This window comes from Eleginops maclovinus, chromosome 4 (genome assembly GCF_036324505.1).
Source record: "Eleginops maclovinus isolate JMC-PN-2008 ecotype Puerto Natales chromosome 4, JC_Emac_rtc_rv5, whole genome shotgun sequence".
Taxonomy (NCBI): Eukaryota; Metazoa; Chordata; class Actinopteri; order Perciformes; family Eleginopidae; genus Eleginops; species Eleginops maclovinus.
Window position 1 is genome coordinate 35657207 of NC_086352.1, and position 13844 is coordinate 35671050.

The 13844-nt window shown below is 40.7% G+C and overlaps 1 protein-coding gene across 1 annotated transcript in view; it reads left to right on the forward strand.

The window, feature by feature from the left end:
• aldh1a3 (aldehyde dehydrogenase 1 family, member A3) overlaps positions 1–13844 on the forward strand; it is a 54687-nt gene that overhangs the window by 4050 nt on the left and 36793 nt on the right. The window contains exons 4-5 of the mRNA XM_063882559.1: positions 3574–3703; positions 5307–5368. Coding sequence (XP_063738629.1) covers positions 3574–3703; positions 5307–5368 — 192 coding nt within the window. The remainder of the gene's footprint in view (positions 1–3573; positions 3704–5306; positions 5369–13844) is intronic.

Below are 13844 nucleotides of genomic sequence, written 5' to 3' on the forward strand. Positions count from 1 at the left end.
CACTATGCCATCCCTTTAGTCTTTCTCAAAGAGTGGTCCGCGGACCACTGGTGGTCCGTGAGCGACCCCTAGTGGTCCGTGAGTATTTTGGTAAAATGTCACATTTGAAATTAATATATTATAAGTTTAAAGTGTTTCTCAAACTGTCTTAAAATGACTAGTATAGAGTGTAGCATAGATGTAGCGTAGCTACGTAGGTCGTATCTACGTAGCTATTACGATCTTACGTCATAAATGATTTGCGCGGTCAATTTGAGCTGTCAACTGACAAGATGGATCGATGGCTAAAGACAGGGTCAGTTAAAAGAAAATTAAATGACAAATCTGACGTGACAGTCAGAGGCGGCTGGCCCATAGGGGGCGCTGGGGCTCTGCCCCACCAGCTGTTGAGGGGAAAAAATATGTTTTGCATATTTTTTTTTTAAATCAATGTCAGTTTTACTTACATTTGCTAGGGGGAAATTATGAATAATTGGCCTATCAACGTCGCCAAATTTAACGCCGGTGGGGCGCTGGAAATTTAGCCCCAACTGCTACGTAAAATGCGTGAAGGTTTAGGATTGCTGTAGCTACATAAGGAGCCAGCGATAGTTTTTTTTCGTAGTGCGACTCCCAGACTCTGTCCTACGCTACGTGGGGAAAAAATACGCGCGACGACGCTTTGTTGTTTCTCTCAGGCTGTGACATGCAATGACAACTGTATGGCACTGATGCTGTTTTCTCCAAGTAAATGCATTTTTCCTTGAGAGAGGGTATTAAAATAATCTGTTTATGTAAACATTTTTGAAAATAACTTGGTTCTAAATTCTTTGTATATCTTACATTTTAATAGGAACGTTCTGTTTCATTCTCTCTTCTCAACCCACACTCACTCATTCACTCACTCACTGTTGATTTGTATAGATTCAGCTGAAATCATACCCTTGTTGTTAATTTATCCCTTGATTGTATTGTATAGTATTTGATAGCATAAAGTCTAATATAGCTGTAAATTGTTACTTTTTCTGTGAAGCTGGAAACTGTGAAATTAAATTATTATTGTGGAACTGTAGTCATTTTCCGACTGTTCATTTGAATGCTTATGCTAGATTAGGCAGGGAAATCTGTTGGCACACTAGCCCCACCAAGATTTTTTTTCACCAGCCGCCACTGGTAACAGTCAAGGTGCATCGTCCTGATGCAGGAGATCCAGCAACTACAAGTGGTTCAGCCGCAGCGACAAGTGATTTTGTGTGCGTTACTGAGTCCCAGGAGAGCGGTTCGCCGTCTAACCACCACCCGGCTGAAAGCTGTGAAACTCGGCTTGATCGCGGAATGTCCAGCGCTAAAGTGAAGAGAAAATATCACAGCGACTACATTAAATTCAGATTTTTCTGGACTGGAGATGAAGAGGATCCCAATCCACACTGTGTTTTGTGCTACGAGTCGTTGGCTAACGAGGCTATGAAACCCGCCAAGCTCAAGCGTCATTTTGAGATCAAACACAAGGATTACATCGGGAAACCTTTAGCATTGTTTGAGAGAACGTGATGAACTTAAAAAACACATGACGAAGGCGCCCTCACATTTTTTTGCGACGGGGGAAAATGCGAAGGCTACAGAGGCATCATACAGGGTATCCCTTCTCATCGCAAAAACAGGGAAACCTCATTCGATAGGTGAGAATTTAGTCAAACCAGCTGCCAAGGTTATGGCTAATGTATTGTTTGGGGAGAAAGCAAGCGACGAAATTAACAGGGTCCCCCTCTCCAATGATACTGTCCAGCAGCGAATAACAGCCATGGCCGAAAATGTGAAAGATCAGCTGATCACACTCAATGCTTTGAACTTAGCGCTGCAGGGAAAAGCCGTCACCGCCTTCAATGTGCAGGACAAAATTAAAGCTGCACGCCTCAAGATGGAATTGTGGTGTGTCCGTCTGGATCGCCAGGAGTTTGACTGTTTTCCGACGCTTGTGGATTTTCTCCTCGCTGCAGATGAAGAGCTGGACGGCGGCACAGTTGCAGCCTTCAAGGAACATCTGCAAGGCCTTCACTTTCAGCTGGGAAGATATTTCCCAGAACTAGATGCAGGCTATGAGTGGATCAGGAATCCATTTGGGGACAAAACGCACATCGAACACGTCAGTTCCAAGCTCCCATTAAGACAGGTTGACAGCCTTGTGGACATCGCATCTGATGGGACACTGAGGACGACTTTCAGAGAGAAAAGCTTGACGGACTTTTGGGTCCACGTCCAGCCTGAGCACCCAGAGCTGGCTGACGCTGCTCTGAAACTATTGATGCCGTTTCCAACCACCTACAACTGTGAAGTTGGTTTTTCTACACTTGTTGGTCTGAAAACAAAGCAGCGTAACAGGATCAATGTGGACTGTGATATGAGACTAAAACTCTCCAGTTTGGATCCAGACATTGTTTCACTGATGTCTCAGCACAAGCAGCACCATTCCTCCCATTAGGTAGCAACAGAGACACGCAGTGTATGAGTGAGTAAACAATGCTATTTGTAAATGTAACAGTGTAAATAATGACCTTGTGTCTATTGTTAAAGTCTTGTTAAACTTGGGCCTGCAGCCATAGTTTTACTGATTTTATTTTTGAAAATACACAGCAGAAGTTTGTGTCGTACTAAATGCGGTGCATTTTGCGTATCTCTCTGTTCGCTCGGACATAAACTCAGTAATAAATGTAGTCTATGTTTCATATGATGTGTAAAATCTATCAGCATTTACCGTTTAAATCGCATGTGAACGAAATGCTTGTAGAATCCGTAGTTGTATTTGTATTGTTGATTTAATGTGTGAACGAGCGATATAGAGAAGGTCACATAAAGCTGTTATTATTAGGCTGTAATTTGTAATATACTGTTGGAGTAGTAAGCAGGCCTATTGTATTTATTCTAGTTTATATTTAGTTATATTTGGTTATATTTAGTGTATATTTCTCCTTCCTTCTTTGTATTGAACTGTTGCACCTCAATTTCCCTCGGGATTAATAAAGCTTCTTGAATCTTGAATCTTGTTTTGGGATATTGGGGGAGTTAGGTGGTCCATGAGTATTTTTTTATTGGTTAAGTGGTCCTTGGTCTGAAAAAGTTTGAGAAACACTGGTCTACTCCATTCCTCTTTCCACCGGAATTTCGTATTCAAATTATTTATGAAATTCAAAAGACTTGCACTCAAAGTTTCTCTGCAGTAAAAGTACAAGCAAGTGTTTATTAATATAGTAATTATGCAGCAGAACAGAGTGTGTTTATTATAACTGATGCGCTCACCTTTATTAATTGCTTTAGTGATGTTTGAAGGTATTTTTATACTGATTATTTGCATTTAAATGCATCACATTTTATGAATCTTATTTGGCTAAAAAAATACTTAAGTCTCAGAATGTTGTCTTCTGAATACATTTGAGAAATCAGGGTGTTTGATTCCAACAATATTAAACTCAAAGCTGTATAATGTGGCACCAGTGCATCGTTTACAGTTACAGCCACCCATCGCATTTCTTCGGACTCCAAAAGTTCAGCTAAACATCCACTTGCTTGAAATTGATGCAATTGTTGTTGACGTTTTAGACTCTGGAGACCCGGGACACAGGGAAGCCCTTCCTGCAGTCTTTTTTCATTGACCTAGAAGGCAGTATCAAAACTCTGCGTTACTACGCGGGCTGGGCCGACAAGATCCACGGCAAGAGTCTGCCTGTAGGTGAGGAATCCGACCAAACTAATTATCAAGGCCAGTGTGTGTGTGTGTGTGTGTGTGTGTGTGTGTGTGTTTTGTCAAGGAATTAATTCAGTTCTTTTCTTTAATCACATATTAATAATTTGAATGCACAACATGTGATTTTTCTTTTCTAATCCTTAATGAGTACCATAGAAAATAATGGATCAGTTTACATGGATAAAAACAGATGATTAAGAGTGTCAACAAAACCCCTAATAGAGTGAGATGAGTGTCCAGTGTACACTGTAAACATGAAGAAACTTGTCTATGTCCCTATAGGAACTGATAACCACTGCATCTTCGGGAAACAAGTGAATGACTGTAAATGAGTGAGGATTGTCCTCGGCCCTGGGTGGTATCTCATCTAGCCTCTTAATACTTCCCCCTGTTGTCAGATCTAACTTTACTCTCTTCTGCTTGTGCAGGACAGCAGATAAACAAAACACGATTGCCTTTTCCTCCTGATTAGATCACAATAGAGTGGTAAGAGATGTAAAGCACGGCAGGACAATGGGGAGAGGAAGAGGCTAGAATAGTAATCAGTGAGGTGCAACAGTCTGTGAGGATTAACAATCAGTGTTGGCTCAATGCTTCGCCAATCCAGCGGCCATTCAGACCCTAATCCCCGCTTTATACTGAGAAGGAGAACCAGCAGTCATCGAGATGAGACTTCTGAGCCTCTTTACTGAGTTGTGGATTGATATTTTAAAATAATTTAAATATGAAAACTGCACTTTCATAAGGGGCATACACACATCGGACTGGAAATGCATATGAACATGCGTTAGATCCACAGGCTGGCTGTTTTGGTTGGAGGCAGGTGAAACTTTTCTTTGTACACAGTGAACACACTTCAGTGATGCACAACATATTCTCTTTCAGTGTAATGCACTGACTATTTGATGCCACACATTTGAACCTGCCATGCTTATTACACTAAAGACAGGATGATCATAATAAAGGAGTTAGCCAGCAGAGCTGCCTAAGGCTGTGAACAATGTTCCCAGCTGACTAAAATGAAGGGGAATTGTCCTACGGTGTGATGAACATGACTCACCCAGTGTCTCACTGATAAAGGCAGCTGGAGTTGAAACTGGAGAAGGTCAGGGTGCAAAGTTGGAGGCCAGGTCTGACCAGTTATATGCTGAGCTGCTGGAGTAAAACAGCTCCACAAAGAACAGAACTGTGAACGTTGAGCGTAGGAAAGCGCAGTGGGGGGAAAGTTGAAAACATTTTATAATACATTTGTTTCTTAAAGAGAAGTCATTTGTGTTTTGTGAAATCTTTCAAATGTGTTTAATAAAAATTAAAAAAAACACTGTAGAAAGACACAGAAAGGGTTAAACACTAAGGTTTGGAAACATTTTGGCTTTGGTTTATTTAACTGCAGAAGGTTTCAGGGACACATGCACTCATACAGTCTGGTGTTTCTGTTTAGGTCTCGACTCTTTCTGGAACCTCAGTTCATCCTTCATTTTTATTGGTGCCTCAAAACAATAAAAAAACAATCTTTGAAATATTGTCCGGCTTTAATAATCTCACCTTGATTAAAGACTGACTTTTTATTTTTCTCTGTATTTCACAGATGAAAGCTTCCTGTGTTTAACCAAACACGAGCCTGTTGGAGTTTGTGGAGCAATCATTCCAGTAAGTCCATAGCAATCACTTTTAATTAAAACTATTTTTACTGTTCACATTGCTATAACTTGGTGTAAAAAGTAAATAATGTTACTGTGTGTGTGTGTGTGTGTGTGTGTGTGTGTGTGTGTGTGTGTACAATCTAAAAGCACTTTTACACACATTTACACCATAGCAAAATATCTATTGAGCCTTTGTACTGTGCACTCATGTGTTCTACCGATGGCATCAGAATTGAAGGGTTGCTGTGATATTTTGGGAAAAATGTTAGTGTTTTGGTTGTTGACCAGTTACACATGTGGGCAACATATCCATAGCAGTCACATATATACAGCCCTGGAAAAAATTAAGAGACCACTTCAGCATAATCAGTTTCTCTTGTTTTATTTTTTAGAGGTACGTCTTTTGAGTTAAATGTTTTATTTTATTTTATTGTATTCTATAAACTACTGGCAATTTTTCTCTGTTTTGGAATTCTACACAAACTGGAATGGCTGCCATACATGTAGAGATAAAGATTTAAGAAACAAATTGGAGTGGTCTCTTCATTTTATCTGCGGCTGTATATATGTATATATATAAACATTGATATCAATCATGTGATGGGCACACATGCATTTTCTTAAATGTCACTGTGTTCCTTTAATACACCATGCCCTCTGAAGTGCAGGTTTCAGCAGAGAATGGCTCTATTATTTTGACTGCTAATACCTCTGTCTTTCTTGAAACTATGTTCGGACTTCTCTGGAACCACTAAAGACTCAACTGTCCAGAAAAGCACTGATAATAATTTAGTTTTTCTCTAGTAAGGCAAATGTAGTTAATTTAAAAGCAGTCAAGTGCATCAGAAACCTTACCTTAATCTTTGTTCACCCGCCTCTCTGCTAATCCCTTAAGGATATTTTTACAGCAACGCAAAACTCCAATCCTGTTTTGCTTGGGGTTACTTTAATATTTTGGACTATAGTCATTTTTTCTTTCACGATGAATGCAGGCGGACACATTTGAATAATTTCAACATCATGACAGAATACAGCCTTTCAGTTTTCTATCTTCAAACACAATCCTTTAACCTCTAAAGTTGCATTGGCAGCAAAGGAACAAAATAACTGTTGTTTGACATGGGAAGTTATATTATAAAAGTGAAATGAATATTGAAAGACGTTGTGTAATCACTGAAAGTACTGCTGGCTCTCACACAGCATGAGTCATTGGGAAACAACAGAGGGAAACAATCGCTTTATGGCTCTGAGTGTTCCCAAAGTGTTGTAAAAGTCAACAATGCCTAAATAACAAACATGCAGCACCATGCCTAAATAACAAACATGCAGCACGAGCATGCATTGCTTTCTAATTTGGATTTTGGTGCCAAAATTATTTGTCCATTACTTCCAACACAAAAAGGATCAAGTGGAAAATAAATGACTTTATTTTGAATGATCTCTTAGTGTTTAGAGCTCATTTAATATCATGCTCATTCTCTCTGGACCAACATCCAAGTCATGCAGTGGCAGTGGAAACCCAAGGAACTGTTTCATAATAAGTCCGAGTTTGTGCCTCTAATCTAGTGTTATTTTCTCCGGTGGTGTGAATGACATACTGTAAGCTACTCTTTGCCCTTTCCAAACTATTCTAAACGTTCTCATCCTCTTAGTACACATAGAGGGGCAGCATGATCAGACTGTTTTACTGTTAGACAAAATAATCTGCCGTAGCTGAATCCGGTTGTTGTCATTTACAAACATATATACAGTACAGATATATACAGTATATAGCATTAGCCTAAGCAGGCAACCTCCCAGGGGCCTCAAGGGGCCCTCAATAGCCAGGTTCACTTTTAGGAGGTTACCTGAACTTCGCACACTATAGGGAAAAGGAGAACAGGAAGAAAGAACAACGTACAGATGTTTTAAACCCAGTCAACAATGATGGGGAACGCTAATAAACATGAGTTGACTTGTTATTTGGACGAGTTCACAAAAAGGTCCAAACATTTTTGCAATCCCAGTAACAAATTCAACAGGGCTCTGACTAATTTGCTTATCAATAACACATTAATAATGATTTTAAAAAATGATACATCTGTCAATAATACAAGGCTATTGGACAGGAGAGGAAGATATACTAATATATTGGACCCAAGTAAAGGCAGAATAAGGGAAAGCTTCGCTTACCAAGATGATCCTGAAATAGTTTACTTTCCTGTCTCAAGAATTACGAATGGAAATCAGGGGGGGCCCATGGGTTTGGAAAGGGACTCCTTCAGCGGGAAAAACTGGGGCCCAGAATTTTAAATTTTCCCCTCCCTTTACGAAAGATAGAAAAATTCTGAAGAAGTTCAATTTTTTCAAGGTTTTTTTTTTTCATTGTACCCTTTTGTTTAGTTATGGAAATTTGGAAAATCTTGGGCCCCAATTTTTCCCTCCCCCCAATGCACCATTTAAATTTATACAAATTTTTTTATTTGTATAATTTTATATTTTTGGCACAAGAAAAAAAAAAAAAAAAACCCAAATGGCGAAAAAAAATTTGAAAAACAGTTTTTGGTAAATTAGCATAAAATTTTTGTGGGTTTGGCCCCATACCCCGTGGGTTTCGACTGGGGGGGGGGAACCTTCACCTTTCCGGGCGCCCCGGGTTCGATTCCCGACCCTTTTTGGTCCTTTCCGGATCCCCCCCCGCCCTCCCCTTCCGTTTCCGTCCTCCCCAAACTGCCCCTACCCGATTTAAAAGGGCCCAAAAAAGCCCCAAAAAAAAACTTAAAAAAAAAAAAAGAAATAATGCAGGTTTTTTTCTAGACCGTCAAAAAAATAGGCAGTTTGAAGTATTTAAATGTCAGAAAAAATAAGTAAATAAAAAAACCCCAATTTTATGCAGGGAATTTTTGAAAGTAAATCAAGTAGGATGCTAGATTCTATGTACATTTTAAAAATAAATTAAATAAAAAAAAAAAACGAATTTTAAGGCTAAATTTTTGGAAACAGTGAAACCCAAAATAAAAAACTGTTGAGTATTTGAAAATAATTGTTTAACTTTTAAGTTTAAATATATTAAAAAAATTTGGGGAAAAATGAAAAACCAGATAAATTTTTTTGGGTTATGGGGAAATTTGCTAAAAACCCCCGAGAAAGACACTTGGTGATGTCCCTGTGCATTTTTTAAACCACCCCTGCAGGGGCCCTTAAGTTTGGGGGCGGTGCAACAGTGTCCAGGCCTTTAAGCGGGCCGGTCGGGAAATGCTCTTATGGGGCACCTGTAGAATTTTGCAGAGTACGGGATTCCTTGTTAAATTCCCCCACAGCCTGTGGAGGAAAAAGGTCGCCGTCAAGCTTTTTTTTTTGGTGTGGTGTTTGTGTGAGGGGGCCATGTCAGGTCCTCGGAAAAGTGGAAAGGGGGAAACCCTGAGGGCTGATCTCCCCTTTTAGCCTGTTGAGGGTGAGGGGGAGGTGCCCCCTCTCTTTGCCGCTTTGTTTTTAAATCCACAATCGGGCCCCTTTGTTTTGTGATTTTGGAAAAATGGAGGTTTTTTTGGCCCTGGCCCCTTAGGTTTTTTCCGGGGTTCTGCCCTTCCTCTTTTTAAGGCCGTTCTCGGGGCCCCGGCCCAGTGATCGGGGAGAGGGAGGGTTTGTGTCTTTCCAGAAAATTTCCCGGGTTGGTTTGTTGGAGCTGTGTGGGCCACGCGGGTCTTTGCGAACGTGAAGTAGAGGAGAGGGTTTGGAGCTTCACCCTTTGGGGGGGGCCCGGGTTTTGTTGGGTCAGGTGGAGGTTTTTGATTTTTCCCCACCCACCCGGGCCGGGGGTTACCCGACAGGGAAAAACTTCAGGTTTCAGTCAGAGCCAGGGGGCCCTTGACCCCTTGTTAAACGACCCTTGGGGGGGGGCAAAATGTTGTTGAAAGCTAAAACTTTAAAAACCCGATCCAAGGGAATTGTCAAAAACCCCATTTGGAGCCCCCCCACAGGTTTGGGGAAGGTAATGTCGTTTACGACACTGTCGAAAATTTAAAACACCCTTTTCGCATTCCCCTTTCCCATTTTTTGCGAAACCGACGAGGGGGGGGGGGGTGGTAAAGAAGGTGAAAAGCTTTGTCGACCAAAAAGGTTTAAGAGTAATAAAAGGGTTTTTACAAAAAATTGGACTACTTTGTTTTATTTTACTGGATCCTCGAAAGGGAATGTGATACAACCAAAAGATGCCCAACCCTTTTGGGTTTTGCTAAAATTTTAAGGCAAGGTTACATTGTTTTGTAAGTGTAAGTGGGTATGCGAGATTCCCAGCATCAGCCAAGCGTTGTTTTTTGAAAGCTTGCTAACATCGCTAAGGGAGTTTTGTCTTGTTAGGGGGGCAAAAACCCTTTCAAAATCTTTTGGGAAAATTTGTTTTTTCCGGGTTATAATAAAAAAATTTTGGCCATCCCCTTTCCGAACACATTTAAAACATAAAGCAAGTCAACACAGCAAAAAGGAAGAACAGCAAAAAAGGGCAAAGGTGTTGCCGTTTCCGTTTACTTAAAAACCCACCGCGATTTTTTGGAAATTAAAAATTGCCCACGATTCCAAATTTATTAGTATGAAAATTCTGGGAATGTCCGTGTTCCATATTTGTAAGGACTATTTCATGTTGGTGTGGAAAACGCACCCCGGGTTTCCCCTCCCTTTGGACGTCCGTGTTTTTTTCTCCTAGGGCACGCAGCGAGGCTCCCTTGTCTTGTCATTTAAAAAAACATTTACAGGGATGGCTGCAGGGGGGCGGGGGGTTGATTCTGTGGCCCCCCGGCCAACCGGCGGGTTTGTTAAAGTTTGAGCGAGGGGGTAAAGATATGGAGGAATTTTGCCTACCTTGTGACAGTGGGGGCCCCCCCCCCCAAACCCTTCCTTTTATGTCGAGCCCTGTTGTCGTAAGTGTCCCAAACTTTTTGCAAACTAGGGGCCAACCACTCGAACCTGGCGAAACACTTGGCCGACAAGCACGCCGAGTTGCACAAGGAGTTTTTAAAGACCAAACAGGTTAGTATGTGAAATATAAATGTATCATTAAATTTATGAACTTTTATGCCCTTAAAAAAAGTCAAATGAGAAGGCTATAGTTTTTTTTGTGACAAGTCCTGTTTTGCCCCCACCGTTTTTTGACCAGGCTTTTCTACAGAAATAGCAGGCTTTAAATTGGGCTTTTTTCCCCATGGCTAACCCCCAATAGTTCCAACGCTAGTTCGCATTTTCTTTTTAAGGGAACTTTTTTAATGCGGGAAATAATTCCCCAAGCTGCCCAAAAAAAAGCATACAAAACTCAGCTAAAATTTATTTTAATTCTTTATTAGCCCATTTGATAAAAATAAGCATGTGCATGTTTGTCAGTGATTTATTTAGCCTGGAAATTGGGGGTTTCCCATTTTAAAAAGGGATGAAAATTTCTGTAGCCCAAAAGGGGGGTAGGGGGCCTATATAAAACCCCTTTTTCCCTTGGGAAGAAATTTTGGACTCAAAATTTAAAGTTAACCATCAAAAAAATTTAGACATTGAAAAATACAGGAAACCCCCCTATTTTTATCCAGGGCCCCCCGTTTAAAAAAAACTTTTGGTTAAAATTTTTTATCCTATGAATTTAAGGGTTTTTGTTATGGGTTTTTGTGAAAGGTTTTGCAATTATCACTACCCAAATGATTTTTGGGGAAAGTTAAGTTAGTAAAAAGTTTTTGTTATTTCACACATAAACTATTTAGGTTCCCCCGTTATGGGCATTTTATCACCAAACATAATTTTTTTTTAAAAATTTTTCCCTTTTTTTTTCTTTTACAGCGGGTCCCGAGCTATGGGCTCTGGAAGGAACTCCTCAAAAGGGAGCAGCCCCAAACCCCGCAGCCAACCCCCCCAAGTTTTTTTTTGAGCGCACAAAAAGTACCCCAGGGAGGCAAGGAGGTTTTAAAAAGGTTTAAAAAGGGCAGTGCAGAAATTTATCTTTTCTGGGTCAAGTGCCTGTTTTTATAGTGGGGGGAAAAACTGGGTTTAGAAACCTTATGCAAAATCTCGCAAAAAGGTATGCTTTTCCCCTCCGGAATTTTTTCTTTTTACAATGGGAAAATTCCCCAAAATGTACAATGAAACAAAAGCGAAATCAGTGCCCCGCTTAGTCACACACCGAAAAATTTTTTTTCCTGCACCATGATTCTCGGGGCCAGCAGGGGAAATGTGGCACTTTTCATTTGGGAGTAACCTCCGTTCATTACACCGTCCCGGGAATTTCAGTCCTGGTGTTTTCGGGTGCCTGCATTGTTTTCTGATCACAAGCCGACACTCTAAAGGAAACCCCGGGGGAAAATTTTTCCAGATTCCTTTGGGGGGTAGAATGGCCAAAAATGGGTGGAATTTACAACGATAAAGCGGTTTTTAAACAACCCCCAAAGTTTTTAGTTTAATACCTGGATACCCTTTTTTGGGGACCCAAACTGCTTTGGCCGTGAAACCCAAAAACCATAGTTTTTTGATCGTGTGGGAAGTTTTCTGTCCAGGCTCCGTAAGACTGTGTTTTGGCCTTTTTCCCGAAACAAACAAGATTTTTTAAACTGTTCAAAGACAAAAAAAGTCTTTAAAACTGCCCAAAATCCTTAAACCTTTATGGCCCACCCGATGGGGGGTTTTTCCCCTTTTTTTAAACTTTTGGGGGAACCGAAAATTTTTTTTTTGAGCCCCCGCTTTTGGCAAAAGCTTTTTCTCCCCGCGGTTTCTGAAGGGGGGGTGGGGGGACCGAAAGAGAAATGGCCCGGGTGCCCCCGAGGGCACAGACATGGGCCCTATAGATTTAGTGGGGAGTTTGGCCACCAAATGACTCACTGTGCCCTTGGGGGGGGGGGGGGTGGGTGGAAAAAAAAGAAACCCACCATTTATCGTTTCCGCCCCTGATGTTTGGGGAAATTTAAAAAACCTGCCTAAAAAGAAGAGGAAGGCGGACCGCCCCCTTTGGCCCTAGAAATTGGAAAAAACAAAATTAGAGGAAAATTTTTAGGGAAAGGTACGATGACCACAACCTGCCGAAGACCCTAAAAACCCCCTTCGTTCCTTGATCCCAGTTTAAAGAAACTTTTTTAAAAAATGGGGGGATTTAAAAGGGAGTTTCTCCCAAATTGAGGCCCTTTTAGCTTCCAAACCCCCCAGTCCGTGGACCCTAGAGGAACAGGGGGCTGCCCCCAAAGGGGGAAAAAGAGAGACTTAAAAAAAATTTGTCTGCACCTTTAAACCCCAGGGAAAAAAGGGGGAGGTAAATTTTGAAAGAGGGGCACCATTCTCCCCCACCTGAAACCACAGATAGCGACTAAAAGTTGATTTTTTTGAATTTCAAACAAATTTTAGGGGAAAAAAAGCCCTGCGAGGATCCCCCGGCCTGGTGGGGTCAAAATGGGCACAACTGCCCCATCCTGGCCAAAATTTGCAAAGAACTATCTTTGCATTGCCGCATCAAATTGTGTTCAGAGCGGTCTTTAGCCATCTGGAAATATCTGTGGGCCCCAAAACGTTCCAGGCTGACTGAAAAACATTTAGAATGCTTTGGGGGGTTTTTGGCCAAAAAAATTAAATAAGTGGAAGAAAAGAATTTGCTGGCCATTCTAGGGGTAATGCTTTTTAAAGGGCTCAGTTTTGGTATAAAAGGGTGCTGCCCGCTAAATTTTTATTTGTTTTTTTTAAAATCAGTTTTGAGTATAAGAGAGGTGGGAGCACTTTTAAATTTTTTTTTTTAAATTGAATGCCCTTGCTTTAATTTGTTTTTTTGTTTATTACTGGTAACCCCTTGTGTTTCTTATGATGAGATAATGTGCTAAAAATTAATTTTTTTTTTACCCTTTAGTGTCATTGTTAAATTTTTTTTTTTTTTTTTTTATTTCATATTTTGTTCAAATTTTTTAAAATTTCTGCTGTTCATATGTTCATTTTTTTGTGTGTTATGATAAAAAATTTTTGCCCCCGTTTTAAAAATTTTAAAACACATCAAAAGATTTTTTGAGTTGTTTCTCCCTTTTCAGGAAAAGTATCGAAAAAAATTTGGGTTTGCAAATTTTTGACTTGGTTTCGGGATGGGAAAAAATAATTTTGGGATCGTGGGAAAAATTAAGGATTACTAATCCGCAGAAGGTGGCCCAAACTCTGGGAAACAAAGTGTATTTCCAAAAGTTTTTTCGTTTTTGCCCAAAGTGGGTTTAAAATGGGTTTGAGAGCAAATCTTTGCCCGGTTTTCTTACTTTTTTCGGCCTCCTCTTTCTTTTTCCTGCTTCACAGTAAAAGTTTCTTTTTCTTCGGGCCCCGGGCCCTTTATGAGGGCTGGGCAATGCTGGTGTTTTTTATTTACACCGCTTTCAGTGCCCGGGGCTAAGGGGGGGGATTTGAGGGCCCTGCCCCCCCCAGGGGTCTTGATGCCCCCCCCTACCCCGCTGTGAAGTATTCTCGATCTGTCCCAAAGATATAATTGAAGCTTTGGGTTTGGGAAATTGCTAAAAGGT